This window comes from Oncorhynchus tshawytscha, linkage group LG04 (genome assembly GCF_018296145.1).
Source record: "Oncorhynchus tshawytscha isolate Ot180627B linkage group LG04, Otsh_v2.0, whole genome shotgun sequence".
Lineage (NCBI taxonomy): Eukaryota > Metazoa > Chordata > Actinopteri > Salmoniformes > Salmonidae > Oncorhynchus > Oncorhynchus tshawytscha.
Genome location: NC_056432.1, coordinates 39,931,017 through 39,953,016, shown reverse-complemented (window position 1 = coordinate 39,953,016; position 22,000 = coordinate 39,931,017). Strand labels below are relative to the sequence as shown.

At 42.6% G+C, this 22,000-nt stretch overlaps 1 protein-coding gene across 1 annotated transcript in view; it reads right to left on the bottom strand.

Moving 5' to 3' along the window:
• pgm5 (phosphoglucomutase 5) overlaps nucleotides 1-22,000 on the bottom strand; it is a 47,699-nt gene that overhangs the window by 9,449 nt on the left and 16,250 nt on the right. Inside the window, exon 7 of the mRNA XM_024418081.2 lies at nucleotides 10,641-10,756. Within this exon, the coding sequence (XP_024273849.2) occupies nucleotides 10,641-10,756 (116 nt within the window). The remainder of the gene's footprint in view (nucleotides 1-10,640; nucleotides 10,757-22,000) is intronic.

Below are 22,000 nucleotides of genomic sequence, written 5' to 3'. Positions count from 1 at the left end.
TATTTCTTTCATCACATTCCCAGTGGGTCAGAAGTTTACATACACCCAATTAGCATTTGGTAGCATTGCCTTTAAGTCGTTTAACTTGGGTCAAACGTTTCGGGTAGCCTTCCACAAGCTTCCCACAATAAGTTGGGTGAATTTTGGCCCATTCCTCCTGACAGAGCTGGTGTAACTGAGTCAGGTTTCTAGGCCTCCTTGCTCGCACATGCTTTTTCAGTTCTTCCCACACATTTTCTATAGGATTGAGGTCAGGGCTTTGTGATGGCCACTCCAATACCTTGACTTTGTTGTCCTTAAGCCATTTTGACACAACTTTGGAAGTATGCTTGGGGTCATTGTCCATTTGGAAGACCCATTTGAGACCAAGCTTTAACTTCCTGACTGATGTCTTGAGATGTTGCTTCAATATATCCACATAATTTTCCTCCTTATGAAGCCATCTATTTTGTGAAGTGCACCAATCCCTCCTGCAGCAAAGCAACCCCACAACATGATGCTGCCACCCCCGTGCTTCACGGTTGGGATGGTGTTCTTCGGCTTGCAAGCCTCCCCTTTTTCCTCCAAACATAATGATGGTCATTATGGCCAAACAGTTCTATTTTTGTTTCATCAGACCAGAGGACATTTGTCCAAAAAGTATGATCTTTGTCCCCATGTGCAGTCGCAACCGTAGTCTGGCTATTTTATGGCGGTTTTGGAGCAGTGGCTTCTTCCTTGCTGAGTGGCCTTTCAGGTAATGTCAATAAGAGGAGTTGTTTAACTGTGGATATAGATACTTTTGTACCTGCTTCCTCCAGAATCTTCACAAGGTCCTTTGCTGTTGTTCTGGGAGTATATTCTCTAGGAGACAGAACGCGTCTCCTTCCTGAGCAGTATGACGGCTGCGTGGTCCCATGGTGTTTATACTTGCGTACTATTGTTTGTACAGATGAACGTGGTACCTTCAGGCATTTGGAAATTGCTCCCAAGGATGAACCAGACTTGTGGAGGTCCACAATCTTTTTCTGAGGTCTTGGCTGATTTCTTTAGATTTTCCCATGATGTCAAGCAAAGAGGCACTGAGTTTGAAGGTAGGCCTTGAAATACATCCACAGGTACACCTCCAATTGACTCAAATTATGTCAATTAGCCTATCAGAAGCTTCTAAAGCCATGACATATTTTCTGGAATTTTCCAAGCTATTTAAAGGCACAGTAAACTTAGTGTATGTAAACTTCTGACCCACTGGAATTGTGAACAGTGAATTAAAAGTGAAATAATCTGTATGTAAACAATTGTTGGAAAAATGACTTGTGTCATCCACAAAGTAGATGTCCTAACCGACTTTCCAAAATGATAGTTTGTTAACAAGAAATTTGTGGAGTGGTTGAGAAATGAGTTTTAATGACTCCAACCTAAGTGTATGTAAACTTCCGACTTCAACTGAGCATTGGGCCAATAACTGAAAGGTTGCTAGATCGAATCCCCGAGCTGACAAGGTAAAAATCTGTCGTTCTGTCGCCAAACAAGGCAGTTAACCCACTGTTCCTAGGCCACTATTCCTAGGCCACTATTCCTAGGCCACTATTCCTAGGCCGTCATTGTAAATAAGAATTAGTTTCTAACTGACTTGCCAAGTTGAATAAAGGTCAAAATAAAAACAAAGTCAGCTGGGGAGAGAGGAGTATACTAACACAAACAGACTGGTATCTCTTTAAGTGCAGCTAGTCTCCCTGTGGCGAGATCAGTCTGTTCACACTGCCAGTGATCTCTAACTGAGGTGGGCTATTCTACACTAAGGACCAGATCTAAGTGTGAGCTGCAGTGCATAATTCGCACCTGTTGGTTTTAGATGGGAATAAAAGACGCAAACAATAAAGTTATGTGCATTCGCAAAGTATTCAGACCCCTTTACTTTTTCCACATTTTGTTACATTTCAGCCTTATTCTAAGACTGATTGAATCGTTTTTCTCATCAATCTAAACACAATACCACATAATGTCAAAGCAAAATTATGAGGACCCCCCCCCCGAAATATCTAATTTACATAGGTATTCAGACCTTTCACTCTGTACTTTCTTGAAGGACCTTTGGTAATGATCAAGTCTTCTTGGGTATGACACTACAAGCTTGGTACACTTGTATTTGGGGAGGTTCTCCAATTCTTCTCTGTAGATCCTCTCAAGCTCTGTCAGGTTAGCGCCGCTGCACAGCTATTTTCAGGTCTTTCCAGAGATGTTCGATCTGGTTCAAGTCCGGGCTCTGGCAGGGTCACTCAAGGACATTTTCCCTTGCTTTGGCAATGTTAACATATGTTTTCCATGCCAATAAAGCCCTTGAATTGAATTGACTTGTTCCCGAAGCCACTCCTACATTGTCTTGGCTGTCTGCTTAGGGTTGTTGTTCTGTTGGAAGGTGAACGTTCACACCAGTCTGAGGCCCTGGGCACTCTGGAGCAGGTTTTCATCAAGGATGTCTCTCTACTTTGCTCCGTTCATCTTTCTTCTCGATCCTGACTCGTCTCCCAGTCCCTGCCGCTGAAAAACAGCCCCACAGCATGTTGCTGCCTCCACCATACTTCACCGTAGGGATGGTGCCAGGTTTCCTCAAGATGTGATGCTTGGCATTAAGGCTAAAGAGTTCAATCTTGGTTATATCAGACCAGAGAATCTTGTTTCTCAGGGTCTGAGAGTCTTTAGGTGCCTTTTGGCAAACTCCAAGTGAGCTGTCATGTGCCTTTTACTGAGGAGTGGCTTCCGTCTGGCCACTCTACCATAAAGGCCTGAATGGTGGAGTGCTGCAGAGATGGCTGTCCTTCTGGAAGGTTCACCCATCTACACAGAGGAACTCTGGAGCTTTGTCAGAGTGACCATCCGGTTCTTGGTCACCCCCCTGACCAAGGCCCTTCTCCCCCGATTGCTCAGTGTGGCCGGGCGGCCAACTCTAGGAAGATTCTTGGTGGTTCCAGACTTCTTCCATTTAAGAATGATGGAGGCCACTGTGTTCTTGGGGATCTTCAATGCTTCAGACATTTTTTGGTACCCTTCCTCTCATCTGTGCCTCGACACAATTCTGTCTCGGAGCTCTGTGGACAATTCCTTTGACCACAGGTTTGGTTTTTGCTTTGACATGCACTGTCAACTGTGGGACCTTGTATAGACAGGTGTGTGCCTTTCCAAATCATGTCCAATCAATTGAATTTACCACAGGTGGAAACATCTAAAGGATGATCAATGGAAATTGGATTAATCTGAGCTCAATTTTGAGTCTCATAGCAAAGGGTCTGAAAACCTATGTAAATACGGTATTTCTGTTTTTATTTTGAATACCTTTGCAAAACCTTTTTTTAAACCTTTTTTTCCTTTGTCACTATGGGGTATTGTGTGTCGATTGATCAGGATTTTTATTTATTTAATCCATTTTAGAATAAGGCTGTAATTTAACAAAATGTAGAAAAAGTCAAGGGGTCTGAATACTTTTCGAATGGACTGTATATGGAATAAAACATATCTTTATTCACGTAGGCCCCAATTCCAACTCGAGTTAAACGAGCGTACAATGGAATGTTATTCCCTTTTTATGCACTTTTCTATCTATGCCCATTTTTAAAAAAAACTTTAACTTAAGAATGAGAATAGCATACTATTCACCCACTATTCACTATTAATTCGGGGCGGAGATCTGTGAAAGGAAGGCGTGGCAGAGCTGTGTCTACAAATAAACCGTATTCTGGCCTTGATGTAATTCCCTCATAATTCCATCACCTTTACGTGCGAGCAAACATGAATAAGGTGGAACGAACGTGCTGTTTCCAAGTGGGAAAAAAATCTACTCCCCCCCGATATAAATAACAGGATTCTCCATGCACTGTATTTTACAACTTGATAAGAGCTATTGATAAGAGCTATTGATAAGAGCTCGGTAAATGAGTAATCCGATTGGGGAAGGGGATTGTAAATACACATAGCAACTGTTTTAGATTAGTTTTCCTTGTGATCCCTGGAGAAAAAAAGTAAAATGAGCCACAGTGAAATAGGCTATAAATAGCTATGCCGTTATTCCCAGACTTTTTATTGTGTGCCCTCATAATTTGGGGGGATGAATTTTGGACACCCAAACTACAGGCTTCTGTAGGGCTAAACCTGCAGAGTTCATGTCTGAGCTTTAGAATGTTATAATTATAGCCAATGTCTGGGCGTTTCTCCATTTGATTTAAAAAAACAAACATTTTGTATCATGTTAAATATTAGCCACTATCGGAAGCCAGCATTAGTAAGACCCACATACGTGAATAACAGTCACTTTAATGTTTGTTTCCTTCAATTTGAAGCTTACATTTTGCATCGTTCCCTGCATTTACCTTTCTTTCCTCTGTCACATCAGTGTAAGTTGTTCCTGAGGGTCGCTAGCATTAGTGGATCATATTAGGCTAATGCTGTGCAATAATTTAGGACATGTAGCCTATTTGAATAATTCTGGAACTCAGACCACACGTAGCAGGTTAAACCTAGAGCCTGGCGCGTGGTTCACGACGATTGGACCATTGTCATCACAGTTCCATGACTAGTGAGAGTTTGGGTACATTCATAGGACTATTATTCAACCCCTATTGTACACTTTTCTTTCCACCTTCCAATATTTCACGGTTTGAACTTGAATATGACAACTGTCAGGATGAATCAAACCACTGTATGTATTATTCATCAATATATTTTGTGCATAAAGGCTCTCTAAACCTGTTTTCTTTTATAATTCATACATACTTTCCTTAACCCTAAAATGTGCCTAAATAATCTACAAAATCAGAGTTAAAAAAAAAAAAATCTACCACTTGATGCTGAACTGAGACGAATATCCATAGATGGCTGTCTTTCACTGATCCCTATTTTCTGAACCCATTCTCTCGATGTATTCTAGTCTGTCGGCAAAATTGTAATTAAAGGTACACCATATTTAAAGGGATGGCTTAAGATAAATGTACTGAAACCCCTATTGAATGAAAACTCCAAGAGAAAATCTGTTGGCCAGCAAGTGGGAGGGTTTTCAGCGGTTGAATGACATTTATTCAGCGTGTGCAAGTGAACCACGCCTGCAAAGCCCATTATGCACCTTCATAAGTCTGAATAACAACTACTAAGAAGTGCGTAGGAAAGGCGTGCGTAAGAAAGGCGGAATTTGCTAAGTCGGAATCGGCCTATAGTACACTGAAAAAAATAAAGGTTCTTCCTCGGCTCTTAAGGTTCCTTGGAGAATTCTTGCTCGATAAAGAACCTTTGAGTTAAGAGTGGGGTTCTGGACGTGACATCAAAAGTCGTGCTATAAATTCACAGACAACACAAAGATTCCTTGATGCCCTTCCAGACTCCCTCTGCCTACCCAAGGACGCCAGAGGACAAAAATCAGTTAACCACCTAACTGAGGATCTCAATTTAACCTTGCGCAATACCCTAGATGTAGTTGCACCCCTAAAAACTAAAAAAAATTCTCATAAGAAACTAGCTCCCTGGTACACAGAAAATACCCGAGCTCTGAAGCAAGCTTCCAGAAAATTGGAACGGAAATGGCGCCACACCAAACTGGAAGTCTTCCAACTAGCTTGGAAAGACAGTACCGTGCAGTACCGAAGAGCCCTTACTGCTGCTCGATCATCCTATTTTTCTAACTTAATTGAGGAAAATAAGAACAATCCGAAATTCCTTTTTGATACTGTCGCAAAGCTAACTAAAAAGCAGCATTCCCCAAGAGAGGATGACTTTCACTTTAGCAGTGATAAATTCATGAACTTCTTTGAGGAAAAGATTATGAATATTAGAAAGCAAATTACGGACTCTTCTTTAAACCTGCGTATTCCTCCAAACCTCAGTTGTCCTGAGTCTGCACAACTCTGCCAGGACCTAGGATCAAGAGAGACGCTCAAGTGTTTTAGTACTATATCTCTTGACACAATGATGAAAATAATCATGGCCTCTAAACCTTCAAGCTGCATACTGGACCCTATTCCAACTAAACTACTGAAAGAGCTGCTTCCTGTGCTTGGCCCTCCTATGTTGAACATAATAAACGGCTCTCTATCCACTGGATGTGTACCAAACTCACTAAAAGTGGCAGTAATAAAGCCTCTCTTGAAAAAGCCAAACCTTGACCCAGAAAATATAAAAAACTATCGGCCTATATCGAATCTTCCATTCCTCTCAAAGATTTTAGAGAAGGCTGTTGCTCAGCAACTCACTGCCTTCCTGAAGACAAACAATGTATACGAAATGCTTCAGTCTGGTTTTAGACCCCATCATAGCACTGAGACGGCACTTGTGAAGGTGGTAAATGACATTTTAATGGCATCGGACCGAGGCTCTGCATCTGTCCTCGTGCTCCTAGACCTTAGTGCCGCTTTTGATACCATCGATCACCACATTCTTTTGGAGAGATTGGAAACCCAAATTGGTCTACACGGACAAGTTCTGGCCTGGTTTAGATCTTATCTGTCGGAAAGATATCAGTTTGTCTCTGTGAATGGTTTGTCCTCTGACAAATCAACTGTAAATTTCGGTGTTCCTCAAGGTTCCGTTTTAGGACCACTATTGTTCTCACTATATATTTTACCTCTTGGGGATGTTATTCGAAAACATAATGTAAACTTTCACTGCTATGCGGATGACACACAGCTGTACATTTCAATGAAACATGGTGAAGCCCCAAAATTGCCCTCGCTAGAAGCATGTGTTTCAGACATAAGGAAGTGGATGGCTGCAAACTTTCTACTATTAAACTCGGACAAAACAGAGATGCTTGTTCTAGGTCCCAAGAAACAAAGAGATATTCTGTTGAATCTGACAATTAATCTTAATGGTTGTACAGTCGTCTCAAATAAAACTGTGAAGGACCTCGGCGTTACTCTGGACCCTGATCTCTCTTTTGAAGAACATATCAAGACCATTTCAAGGACATCTTTTTTCCATCTACGTAACATTGCAAAAATCAGAAACTTTCTGTCCAAAAATGATGCAGAAAAATTAATCCATGCTTTTGTCACTTCTAGGTTAGACTACTGCAATGCTCTATTTTCCGGCTACCCGGATAAAGCACTAAATAAACTTCAGTTAGTGCTAAATACGGCTGCTAGAATCCTGACTAGAACCAAAAAATTTGATCATATTACTCCAGTGCTAGCCTCTCTACACTGGCTTCCTGTCAAAGCAAGGGCTGATTTCAAGGTTTTACTGCTAACCTACAAAGCATTACATGGGCTTGCTCCTACCTATCTCTCTGATTTGGTCCTGCCGTACATACCTACACGTACGCTACGGTCACAAGACGCAGGCCTCCTAATTGTCCCTAGAATTTCTAAGCAAACAGCTGGAGGCAGGGCTTTCTCCTATAGAGCTCCATTTTTATGGAACGGTCTGCCTACCCATGTCAGAGACGCAAACTCGGTCTCAACCTTTAAGTCTTTACTGAAGACTCATCTCTTCAGTGGGTCATATGATTGAGTGTAGTCTGGCCCAGGAGTGGGAAGGTGAACGGAAAGGCTCTGGAGCAACGAACCGCCCTTGCTGTCTCTGCCTGGCCGGTTCCCCTCTTTCCACTGGGATTCTCTGCCTCTAACCCTATTACAGGGGCTGGGTCACTGGCTTGCTGGGGCTCTCTCATGCCGTCCCTGGAGGGGGTGCGTCACCTGAGTGGGTTGATTCACTGTTGTGGTCATCCTGTCTGGGTTGGCGCCCCCCCCTTGGGTTGTGCCGTGGCGGAGATCTTTGTGGGCTATACTCAGCCTTGTCTCAGGATGGTAAGTTGGTGGTTGAAGATATCCCTCTAGTGGTGTGGGGGCTGTGCTTTGGCAAAGTGGGTGGGGTTATATCCTTCCTGTTTGGCCCTGTCCGGGGTGACCTCGGATGGGGCCACAGTGTCTCCTGACCCCTCCTGTCTCAGCCTCCAGTATTTATGCTGCAGTAGTTTATGTGTCGGGGGCTGGGGTCAGTTTGTTATATCTGGAGTACTTCTCCTGTCCTATTCGGTGTCCTGTGTGAATCTAAGTGTGCGTTCTCTAATTCTCTCCTTCTCTCTTTCTTTCTCTCTCTCGGAGGACCTGAGCCCTAGGACCTGAGCTCCAGGACTACCTGACATGATGACTCCTTGCTGTCCCCAGTCCACCTGGCCATGCTGCTGTTCCAGTTTCAACTGACCTGAGCCCTAGGACCATGCCCCAGGACTACCTGACATGATGACTCCTTGCTGTCCCCAGTCCACCTGGCCATGCTGCTGCTCCAGTTTCAACTTCCACCTGACTGTGCTGCTGCTCCAGTTCAATTGTTCTGCCTTATTATTATTCGACCATGCTGGTCATTTATGAACATTTGAACATCTTGGCCATGTTCTGTTATAATCTCCACCCGGCACAGCCAGAAGAGGACTGGCCACCCCACATAGCCTGGTTCCTCTCTAGGTTTCTTCCTAGGTTTTGGCCTTTCTAGGGAGTTTTTCCTAGCCACCGTGCTTCTACACCTGCATTGCTTGCTGTTTGGGGTTTTAGGCTGGGTTTCTGTACAGCACTTTGAGATATCAGCTGATGTACGAAGGGCTATATAAATAAATTTGATTTGATTTGATTTGATCTACAGTTCTTCCAAATTCTAAAAGGTTCTCAAAATGTATGGAAGCCTGCAGATGTGTCCCTTTCATAGCACACAGCAAATTCACCAGTGTTAACTAGTGTTGATTCTTCAGTTGAACATTTCTAGTGTTGAGTTAAAACATTACTATAAAGAGTTAAAATAACATTCAGTGGTGTAAAATAACCCCAGTGTTGGGGTTAATAACCAGAGTTTAACCAAAACCATGCCCATCATTATCATATTTCCCAGCATGCTCTATTGCAAGCTGATTTTTATAATTGTTTGTTTAAATATCTATGTGTTTGCATATACATTGATTGATTGAATGCAACAACTATGTCTCTGTCACTTGCAAACACAGTCATGGGTTGTACTGGTAACTCTAAAATTCACTCTAAAGGCACCCTGGGAAATATGCAAATCAGGGTTAAAAGCAGGGCTATTCAAAACATTTCCGGTTTGGGATTTTGTATGGTTCTTCAAAGAACCATCCCATTTATGGTTCCAACTTGTACCTTTTACATCTGATCCTTTCTTTTTAACATATATTTTTTGTTATGTTCTATGTTTTGTTTCCTGTGGAAACTAAGAGTTGCATACTTTGTTGTGGAGTAAATGTTTAGTAAGTCTGGCCCTTATAGAACACTGTACGGCTGTTGGGAAATTGACAGTTGCCAATTTCCGCTGCCCCGCCGCTGTCTCTCTCCACCCCCTCTCTGTCTATCTGATTTCATTGAAGTGAATTTTGTTGTGGACACGCGCATGTACGCACGCACACACACACACACACACACACACACACACACACACACACACACACACACACACACACACACACTGGATGTCTTTACAAGCTGTCTAATAAAACAAAAGAAGATCACAAGATCAAAATCACAAGATCAGTCCTTTCCCCATCTGCCTCGTAGTGTATAAGGAATGAAAAAAATAATGATAAATAATCTAAAAAAAAACACCAATTTGAGTCTATGCCAATTTCAAGACAATGAGCAACAACAATGTAATGGTTTTATGAAGCGATTTGAGAAGATCTCAAAGCTCAAATTGGATTCTATGTATGTAAATTAGAAGGCAAACAAACAATACAGACCGGACTAATGTTTATGAATAAAAGTTCCAGCTGTAGCTGTTTGACAGGGAGAGAGAGGATCGAACATAGCCCTAATTTACTGCTGCTCTTTCTAGCCGTTTAGCCTTAAATGGGTCGAGCAAAGCACAAAGTCACATAGCACTCCGTCCTATTCATCTCTGTCTCTTCCACTTTTTTCCCCTGCTCTCCATTCCCCCTCTTTCTGTTTTCCCTTAATTACCTCCTTATCTACTGTCCCTCTGCATCTCTCTTTCCTTTCCTCTCTCTCTCCTGCTCACTTCAACTTTCTCTACTTCTTTCTCCTGTTCCCTCCCTCCCACCTTCCCTCTTTCTCTCTCCATACTCCTCTTTCCCTTTCTATCTCTCTCTCCATCTTAGATTCCTCAGATTTCACTTGCTTTGGCAATGTAAACATATGTTTCCCATGCCAATAAAGCCCCTTAAATTCTCTTGAGAGAGAGAGAGAGAGCGTGAGAGAGAGAGCGTGAGAGAGAGAGCGTGCGAGAGAGAGAGAGAGAGCGCGAGAGAGAGAGAGAGCGCGAGAGAGAGAGAGAGCGAGAGAGAGAGAGAGAGCGCGAGAGAGAGAGAGAGAGAGAGAGAGAGAGAGAGAGAGAGAGAGAGAGAATAAGAACGTTTTTCCTGGTGGGCTGAGCAGCTGCCAGCAGAGGCAGAGGGTTCTGGCGTTTCACAGAGCTCCTCTCTCCTTTTATAGCAGAAGAATGGGGATTATTTACACACACACACCCTCATATGTATTATGCTGGGATGACTCCTACCAGGCCTCTCTATTTAAGGATGTGATGTACTGTATATGGATGCTGCAGGAACAGACTGGCTTTTACTGAAAGTTGAGCAAACTTAGCTGTTAACAAGCTGCAGTATGGCTCAGATGAATGCAAATGTCAAACAGGAGTAGAGAGAAACAGTCAGTAACACTCACTTGTCCCGAAGCTCTCCTCTCCGCAGAGCGAGCACCTCCCGGAGTCCATCAGGTTCCCAAAGAACCTCCAGCCTGTAGGAGTCTCATACAGAGCCACCTTCAAGGCCTTGGCCACACTTCACACACACACACACACACACACACATACACACACAAACACAAACACAGCACGGGTTAGTGATAGTTACAGTATGTATACACACATAAATATACACACACACACACACACATCATTTGGATTGGACAACACACCTCTGGAGAACATAATCAACACTAGCCTTTCTCCAATGTATGAGTAGCCCCTTTCTCCAGTTATGAGTCAGAGCTCACAAACTACAAAGTGACCTTTCAGGCTGCTGGCCTGCCAGATCAATCTGCCATCTACTCATCCAATAACTTAATAAGGAAAAAAGAGAGCATCAAAACTAGCTAACCTTTCAGCTAATTGAGCCATGTGCTCTATCACACAGTCGCAGAGAGAGAAAGTGACAGCAAGAGAGAGAATACCAAAATACCGTACGACAGACAATGTATACACCCTTATTGACAAACAAACAAAACAAAAGCAAAGTCTTCTCATGCTTTGTTGATTTCAAAAAAGCTTTTGATTCAATTTGAGGATCTCCTATACAAATTGATGGAAAGCGGTGTTGGGGGAAAACATATGACATTATAAAATCAATGTACACAAACAGTGTGTGCAGTTAAAATTGGCAATAAACACACATATATCTTCCCTCATGGTTGTGGGGTGAGACAGGGATGCAGCTTGAGCCCCACCCTCTTCAACATATACTGTATATCAATGAAATGGTGAGGGCACTGGAACAGTCTGCAGCACCCAGCCTCAACCTACTTGACTCGGAAATCAAATGTTGACTGTTTGCAGATTAACTGTTGCTTCCGTCCCCAAGCAAGGAGGGCCTGCAGAAGCACCTAGATCTTCTGCACAGATTCTGTCAAACTTAGGTCATGAGAGTGAATCTCAGGAAGACAAAAATAATGGTGTCCCAAAAAAGGCCCTGTAGCCAGGACAACAAATACAAACTATATGTAGACATCGTTGCCCTAGAGCTCACAAAGAACTCGCCACTTCCTGTTGAACGCGGAACAAGGGAGAGCTCGGTTTGTTGTTTTGGAAAGTCTATTGAAAAAGTTTGGTTACTAGCTAGCTACCTTTTGAGTTTGGATCCCGCGACACGTTTGACATTACTTGCTGGGACTGCAACTATCTGTCCAGTGATCCTGCCGACCAAGGCCGAGTCTGAGGAGTTGTTTGGCGTAGCAGCTAGCCTAGCTGCTAGCTAGCTGCCTATCAAGGTAGTGGTGTTTTCCTGAGAGCTTGAACACAGTCCACGACTCGGTTAACCATTATGGCTGGGACCACGGATTGTCCCGGGCTTGTGGCTGTCTAGACCCCTGCTGTTTGAGTTCTACAAGCAGTTGTTACAACAACAAGAGAATAGCTTCAAGTGTTTTGTCCAAATACTGGTGGAGTCAATACTGGTGACAGCAATCTGTAAGTCATTCAGAGATTACATAATTTCTGTATGTGAATCCAACAATGACGGATAAATCAGATTATCTCGAGAGACAATCAAGGTCGAACAACATGGTTGTGGACAAAGTGAGGGAAATGATCTTGGAGAAACTGAAGATTTGAACACAGGAAGATTGAGGTGGAGCATGCCCAAAGGACTGGAAAACCCACCACCGACCCAGGTGACAGGGCCAGGCCGATTGTGGTCAAGTTCATATATTAGCCATTACTGAGACTCACTTAGATAATTTGTTTGATGATACAGCAGTAGCAATACAAGGATAAAACATATATAGAAGAGACAGGAATGCTTATGGGGTAGGTGTTGCTGTATATATTCAGAGCCATATCCCTGTAATGCTTAGAGAAGATCTTATGTCAACTGTTATTGAAGTGTTGTGGTTGCAGGTTCACCTGGCACATCTAAAGCCTTTTCTTTTGGGCTGTTGCTATAGGCCACCAAGTGCTAACAGACAGTATCTAAATTAGAGGTTGACCGATTAATCGGAATGGCCGATTAATTAGGGCCAATTTCAGGTTTTCATAACAATCGGAAATCTGTATTTTTGGACACCGATTTGGCCGATTTTTAAAAATGTTATTATTTATTTATAATTATTTTTTACACCTTTATTTAACTAGGCAAGTATTTTTTACACCTTTATTTAACTAGGCAACACATTCTTATTTTCATTGATGGCCTAGGAACGGTGGGTTAACCTCCTTGTTCAGGGGCAAAATGACAGATTTGGACCTTTTCAGCTCGGGGATTCAATCTTGCAACCTTACAGTTAACTGGTCCAACGCTCTAACCACCTGATTACATTGCACGAGGAGACTGCCTGTTACGCGAATGCAGTAAGAAGCCAAGGTAAGTTGCTAGCTAGCATTGAACTTATCTTATAAAAAACAATCAATCAATCATAATCACTAGTTAACTACACATGGTTGATGATATTACTAGTTTATCTAGCGTGTCCTGCGTTGCATATAATCGATGCGGTGCGTATTCACGATAAAGGACTGTCTTGCTCCAATGTGTGCCTAACCATAAACATCAATGCCTTTCTTAAAATCAATACACAAGTATATATTTTTAAACCTGTATATTTTGCTGAAAGAAATCCAGGTTAGCAGGCAATATTAACAAGGTGAAATTGTATCACTTCTCTTGCGTTCATTGCACGCAGAGTCAGTGTATATGCAACAGTTTGGGCTGCCTAATTTGCCAGAATTTTACGTAATTATGACATAACATTGAAGGTTGTGCAATGTAACAGGAATATTTAGACTTATGGATGCCACCCGTTAGATAAAATACGGAACGGTTCCGTATTTCACTGAAAGAATAAACGTCTTGTTTTCAAGAAATGATAGTTTCCGGATTCGACCATATTAATGACCTAAGGCTCGTATTTCTGTGTGTTATTATGTATAACTAAGTCTATGATTTGATAGAGCAGTCTGACTGAGCGATGGCAGGCACCAGCAGGCTCGTAAGCATTCATTCAAACAGCACTTTCGTGCGGTTTGCCAGCAGCTCGTCGCTGTGCTTCAAGCATTGAGCTGTTTATGACTTCAAGCCTATCAACTCCCAAAATTAGGCTGGTGTAACCGATGTGAAATGGCTAGCTAGTTAGCGGGGTGCGCGCTAATAGCGTTTCAAACGTCACTCGCTCTGAGACTTGGAGTGGTTGTTCCCCTTGCTCTGCAAGGGCCGTGGCTTTTGTGGAGCGATGGGTAACGCTGCTTCAAGGGTGGCTGTTGTCGATGTGTTCCTGGTTCGAGCCCAGGTAGGGGCGAGGAGAGGGACGGAAGCTATACTGTTACACTGGCAATACTAAAGTGCCTATAAGAACATCCAATTGTCAAAGGTATATGAAATACAAATCGTATAGAGAGAAATTGTCCTATAATAACTACAACCTAAAACTTCTTACCTGGGAATATTGAAGACTCCTTTCATATGTTCTCATGTTCTGAGCAAGGAACTTAAACGTTAGCTTTTTAACATGGCACATATTGCACTTTTACTTTCTTCTCCAACACTTTGTTTTTGTATTATTTAAACCAAATTGAACACGTTTAATTTTATTTGAGGCTAAATTGATTTTATTGATGTATTATATTAAGTTAAAATAAGTGTTCATTCAGTATTGTTGTAATTGTCATTATTACAGATATTTATTTTTTTCAATCGGCCAATTAATCGGTATCGGCTTTTTTTTGGTCCTCCAATAATCGGTATTGGTATCGGCGTTGAAAAATCATATACGGTCGACCTCTAATCTAAATAAGATATGTGGATTGCTTGATAGTCTATGTGATGTAAACAGAGATATCTACTTTCTTGGGGACCTAAATATTGACTGTTTTTTTTATCATGCTGTACTCTCAAGGGGAAGCTTCTCACTGTAACCAGTGCATGTAATCTGGTTCAGGTTATTAATCAACCTACCAGGGTGTTTACAAACACTACAGGAACAAGATCATCCACATGTACTGATCAAATTTTTACTAATACTGTAGAATTTTGTTCTAAATGTTCTACACATTGGATGCAGTGATCACAACATAGTGGCTATATCCAGGGAGGCCAACGTTCCGAAATCTGGGCCTAAAATAGTATATACGAGATCATACAAAAGATTTTGCTGTGACTCTTATGTGGATGATGTTAAAAATATTTGTTGGTCTGATGTGATTAATAAGGAGCATCCAGACGCTGTGCTTGATGAATTTACATACAAACAATTACTTACAAACAGACATGGGGGAACAGAGGGTTAAATAATGAACAAGTAATTGGGGAATTGAAACCAGTTGTGAAAGACAAAGACAAAACAAATGGAAAATGAAAAGTGGATCGGCGATGGCTAGAGGACCAGTGACGTCGACCGCCATTCGCCGCCCGAACAAGGAGTGGGACCAACTTCGGTGGAAGTCGTGACACTGGCTGCACATCTGACTGGCTGACTTACTGCAAATTGAGAAATTATGTTACTAAACTCAACAAAAAAAGAAGAGGAAACTGTATTATGGAGCCAAGATCAATGATATAAAGAAATATGGAAAACAAAACTTTGGAGTACGTTATATGAAATTATTAGTAGAATGACATTCAACTCCATATTTCATTGAATCAGATGGCTTATTCATCACAAAGCCATTTGATGTTGCCAATTATTTGAATGATTACTTCATTGGCAAAGTGGGCAAACTTAGGCAGGAAATGCCAACAACGAACAGTGAGCCATCATACTCATGTATAAAAAAACAAATAATGAAAGAAAAGCATTGCAACTTTACATTTTGTAAAGTTAGTGTGGGAGAGGTGGAAAAAATATTGTTATAGATCAATAATAACACACCTCCTGGCATTGACAACTTAGATGGAAAGCTACTGAGGATGGTAGCTGACTCTATAGCCACTCCTATCTGTCATATCTGAAATATCTGAGCCTAGAGGAAAGTCTTTGTCGTCAGGCCTGGAGGGAAGCCAAAGTCATTCTGCTACCCAAAAGTGGTAAAGCAGCCTTTACTGGTTCTAACAGTAGACCTATCAGCTTGCTGCCGGCTCTTAGAAAACTGTTGGGGAAAAAATGTGTTTGACCAACAATGCTTCTCTGTATTTATTTTTTTACTCAACCTTTATTTAACTAGGCAAGTCAGTTAAGAACAAATTCTTATTTACAATGACGGCCTACCCCGGCCAAACCCGGACGACGCTTTGCCAATTGTACGCCGCCCTATGGTACTGCCAATCAATTGAACCAGGGTCTGTAGTGACGCCTCTAGCACTGAGATGCAGTGCCTTAGACCACTGCGCCACCCGTGAGCTACAACACTTAATTGTAAACAAATGAACAACAGACTTTCAGCATGCTTTAAGAGAAGGGAACTCACTGACACAAATGACTGATGATTGAATGAAAGAAATTGAAAGTAAGAAGATTGTGGGAGCTGTACTGTTAGATTTCAGTGCAGACTTTGATATTATTAACCTGTTGAGAAAACGTATGTGTTATGGCTTTTCAACCTCTGCCATATCGTGGATTCAGAGCTATCTAATAGAACTCAGAGGCTTTTCTTTAATGGAAGCTTGTCAAACATGTCAAGTGTGGTGTACCACAGGGAAGCTCTCTAGGCCCTCAACTTTTTTCTATTTTTACCAATGACCTGCCACTGACATTAAACAAAGCATATGTGTTCATGTATGCTGATGATTTAACCATATATGCATCAGCAACCACAGCTAATGAAGTCACAGAAATCCTTAACAAAGAGTTACAGTCTGTTTTGGAATGGGTGGTCACTAATAAACTGGTCATGAACATTTCTAAAACTAAGAGAATGGTATTTGGTACAAATCATTCCCTAAGTTCTAGACCTCAGCTGAATCGGGTAAGGAATGGTGTGGCTGTTAAACAAGTTGAGGAGACTAAATTACTTGGTGTTACCTTAGATTGTAAACGGCCATGGTCAAAACATATAGATTCAATGGTTGTAAAGGGGAAGAGAGGTCTGTCGGTAATAAAGAGATGCTCTGCTTTTTTGACACCACACTCCACAAAGCAAGTCTTGTAGGCTCTAGTTTTATCTTGTCTTGATTATTGTCCAGTCATATGGTCAAGTACTGCAAAGAAAGACCTGGTTAAGCTGTAGCTGGCCCAGAACAGAGCGGCACATCTTGCTCTTCATTGTAACCAGAGGGCTAATATTAATACTATGCATGCCAGTCTTTCTTGGCTAAGATTTGAGGAAAGACTGACTGTGTCACTTCTTGTTTTTATAAGAAACATTAACGTGTTGGAAATTCCAAATCGTTTGAATAGTCAACTTACACACAGCACTGGTACACACACTTACCCCACCATGTGACGTTGGCATAAATGATTCGGGAGACAGGCGCAGGAATGCTTAATAGTTTTTTTTATTTAGCCCAAATTATGGCATGCCGTGTAAAGGCACGGGGACAAAGACCAAACAAACACGTAACAAAACACAGGGTAGAAACTCAAAACAAAAGAGTGAGGAGTACCGCGAATAAATAACACACTCACAATGATTAACCCACGGGACGAGACCCGTAATCATCTGCGCAATCTACAATCCCGACACGCTACACCAGCAGCACAACAGTCCCGGCCTCGAGGGAGATCACAGGAACGCAGTGCGGGTCGACCAGGACCCGATGCAGCTGCCGAAGTTGTGTCGTCGTCGGACGGGCCAGTTGCAGCTGCCTGCAGTTGCAGCGTCGTCGGATGGACCAGTTGCAGCTACTGATTTTGCGTCACTGGACGGAACTGTTGTGGCGACATCGGACGGCCCAGTTGCAGCTGCCGAAGTTGCGGCGACGCCATACAGACCAGTTGCAGCAACGTCGGACGGGTCATTCCCGCTGTCTCTCTTAATGGTAGATTAATCTGTCACGTCGGTATGAAGGGTCGGGAGACAGGCGCAGGAATGCGTAATCGTTTTTTAAATTTAGCCCAAATTACGGCGTGCCGTGTAAAGGCACGGGGACAAAGACCAAACAAACACGTAACAAAACACAGGGTAGAAACTCAAAACAAAAGAGCGAGGAGTACCGCGAATAAATAACACACGCACAATGATTTAACCCACGGGACGAGACCCGTAATCATCTGCGCTATCCACAATGGCACAAAAGCCAAAACACAGGTACTCACACGCACCAAAATGGACATAGTAACAATAATTGACAGCACCATGGTGAACAAAGGGCACATGTATACAAATACAATCACTGGGAATAGGGGCCAGGTGTGCGTAATGAAAGTTCCAGAGGGATCCGTGACACAACAGACATGCCACTAGGGGTCTTTTTACACATTCTCCAGGTCCAGAACAAATTCAAGAAAGTGTACAATATTATACAGAGCCATGAATGCATGGAACTCCCTTCCATCTTATATAAAGCAAGTGAACAGCAAACCTTGTTTAAAAAACAAATAAAGCACATCACGGCACAACGCCTCTACCCCATGTGACCGATTTGTTGTGTGTATTTATTGACACGTACAGTGCAATTGTAAAGTATTCAAACCCATTGACTCTTTCCATATATTGCTACATTACAGCCTTATTCTAACATAGACTAAATAGTTTTATCCCCTCATCAATCGACACACAATACCCCATAGTGAATGCTGCAGAGATGGTTGTCCTTCTGGAAGGTTCTCCCATCTCCACAGAGGAACTGCTGTGAACCTCTGTCAGAGTGACCATCTGGTTCTTGGTCACCTCCCTGACCAAGGCCCTTCTCCCATGATTACCCAGTTTGGCCAGGCAGCCAGCTCTAGGTAGAGTCTTAGTGGTTCCAAACTTCTTCCATTTAATGATGGAGGCTACTGTGTTCTTTGCGACCTTCAATGCTGCAGAAACTGTGTCTTGACACAATCCTGTCTCTTAGCTCTACGGACAATTCCTTCGACCGCATGGCTTGGTTTTTGCTCTGACGGGCACTGTCAACTGTGGGATCTTATATAGACAGGTTTGTGCCTTTCCAAATCATGTCCTAACAATTGCATTTACCACAGGTGGATTCCAACCAAGTTGTAGAGACATCTCAAGGATGATCAATGGAAACAGGATGCACCTGAGCTCAATTTCGAGTCTCATAGCAAAGGGTCTGATTACTTATGTATATAACATATAACTGTAACTTAACAAAATGTGGAAAAAGTCAAGGGGTCTGAATACTTCCGAATACACTGTATGTGTAAATGATCCACACACATACTACATGTTAATGTTTAGAAACGTATGTAAATTGTAAAGTCTTTTGTCTGTAATGTATTTTTTGTTATGTGTCGGACCCCAGGAAGAATAGCTGTCGCCTTTGGCGTCGGCTGATGGGGATCATATCAAATCAAATCAAACTATACCTAACCCGGGCCTCAACATCATAACCCTCTGAGAGACAAGGCAAGAAGGGCCTTCTATGCCATCAAACAGAACATGAAAATTGACAACCCAATTATGATCTGGCAAAAAGTACTTGATTCAGTTATAGAACCCATTGCCCTCTATGGTTGGAGGTTTGGGGCCCATTCACCAACAAATAATTCACAAAATGGGACAAACCCAATTGCACAATTCTTTGTGTACAACGCAAAACCCCAAACAATGCATGCAGAGCAGAATTAGGACTATACCCGGTAGTTATCAAAATCCATAAAAGAGCTGTTAAATTTTCCAACCATCTAAAAGAAAGCGATGCACACATATTCCACCACAAAGCCCTCACCTACAGAGAGATGAACAAGCAACTGGTTCTGAGGCTCTGTTCACAAACAGACCCCACAGAGCCCCAGTACAGCAATACAATTAGACCCAACCAAATTATGAGAAAGCAAAATGATAAATATTTTTGACAGAATCAACCAAAGAACTGAGAAAATTGTAATGCTATAAGGCCACAAATAGCAAGTGCACAGTGGCAGAACACCTGACCTCCGTGACTGACCCAAAATTAAGAAAATCCTTGACAATATACAGTCTCAATTGAGCATAGCCTTGCTATTGCGAGAGGCCACCATAGGCAGACCTGGTTCATCGAGAGAAAACAGGCTATGTGCCCGCTGCCCTTAAAATGGTAGAAACTGAGCTGCACTTCCTAACCTTCTGCCACATGTATGACCACATTAGAGATACGCTTTTCCCACAGATCGCACAGACCCACAAAACAAATCAAACATCGATAAACTCCCATATCTGGTGAAATACTGCAGTGTGCAATCACAGCAGTAAGATTTGTGGCTCGTTGCCATGAGAAAAGGACAACCGATGGAGCACAAACTACATTGTAAATACCACTAATATTTACCTGTTTATTTATCTTTCCCTACTATTCATACTTTAACTATTTGTGCATTGCTAAAATAACACCTGAAATGTCTAACTTTTTTAAACGTTTTTGAGTGTTGTTTTGTGTCTTCTCACTTTTGTTTATCTCAATTGCTTAATTGAGTAATTTAAACACATTTCCCATGCCAATAAAGCCCCTATGAATTGAGAGAGAGAGAGAGAGAGAGAGAGAGAGAGAGAGAGAGAGAGAGAGCAGGATGGAAGGAAAGTCTAAAGAGAAAGGAATAGATAGAGATATCAAAGGGAAGGAGAAAGAGAGAACATATAGGGAAAAGGGGAGGGAGTTAGAGATAAAGGGGCAGAGAGGAGTTAGAGCAGGAGATGAGGGAGGCAGGCAGGCAGGGAGGGAGAGAGACTAAACTTGTAGTCTGTTCTCTGGGAGAGAGCTAGTCAAAGTTCTAGTAAAGAACCAAGATGACCCCACACCTCCTCACCTAACTCTCAGTAAATACATCAAAGCATCTGCAGCACTCACTTCTGTCATCATGAAATGCTTTGAGAGTCAAGGATCATATCATCTCTACCTTACCTGACAGCCCAGACTCACTTCAATTTGCCTACCGCCCCAATAGATCCACAGACGATGCAATCGCCATCACACTGCACACTGCCCTATCCCATCTGGACGAGAGGAATGCCTATGTAAGAATGCTGTTCATTGACTATAGCTCAGCATTCAACACCATAGTACCCTCCAAGCTCATCATTAAGATCGATGCCCTGGGTCTGAACCCCGCCCTGTGCAACTGGGTCCTGGGATTCCTGACGGGCCGCCACCAGGTGGTGAAGGTAGGAAACAAAACCTCCACTTCGCTGATCCTCAACACTGGGGCCCCACAAGGGTGTGTGCTCAGCCCCCTGTTCACCCATGACTGCGTGGCCATGCACGCCTCCAACTCAATCATCAAGTTTGCAGACGACACAACAGTAGTAGGCCTGATTACCAACAATGACGAGACAGCCTACATGTGGTGCCAGTAAAATAACCTCTCACTCAACGTCAACAAAACAAAGGATCGTGGACTTCAGGAAACAGCAGGAGCACCCCCCTATCCACATCGATGGGACTGCAGTGGAGAAGCTGGAAAGCTTCAAGTTCCTCGGCGTATACATCACTGACAAACTTAAATGGTCCACCCACACAGACAGTGTGGTGAAGAAGGCGCAACAGTGCCTCTTCAACCTCAGGAGGCTGAAGAAATTTGGCTTGGCACCTAAAACCCTCACAAACTTTTATAGATGCACAATTGAGAACATCCTGTCGGGTTGTATCACCGGCTGGTATGACAACTGCACTGCCCGCAACCGCAGGGTTCTCCAGAGGGTGGTGCGGTCTTCCCAACGCATCGCCAGGGGCAAACTACCTGCCCTCCAGGACACGTACAACACCCGATCTCACAGGAAGGCCAAAAAGATCATCAACGACAACAACCAACCGAGCCACTGCCTGTTCACCCCACTATCATCCAGAAGGCGAGGTCAGTACAGGTGCATCAAAGCTGGGGCCGAGAGACTGAAAAACAGCTTCTATCTCAAGGCCATCAGACTGTTAAATAGCCATCACTAGCACATTAGAGGCGGCTGCCTTATATACTGTACAAAGTCTTGAAATCACTGGCCACTTTAATAATGGAACAGTAGTCACTTTAATAATTACTAATCTTTTATGTATATACTGTATTCTACTGTATCTTAGTCTATGCCGCTCTGACATTGCTCGTCCTAATATTTATATATTCTTAATTCCATTCCTTTACTTAGATTTGTGTGTATTGTTGTGAAATTGTTAGATATTACTGCACTGTTGGAGCTAGAAACACAAGCATTTCGCTACACCCGCAATGACATCTGCTAAACACGTGTATGTGACCGATAAAATTTGATTTGATGGGTGACTATTATTATTTCCATCACAAATGAGTCATTC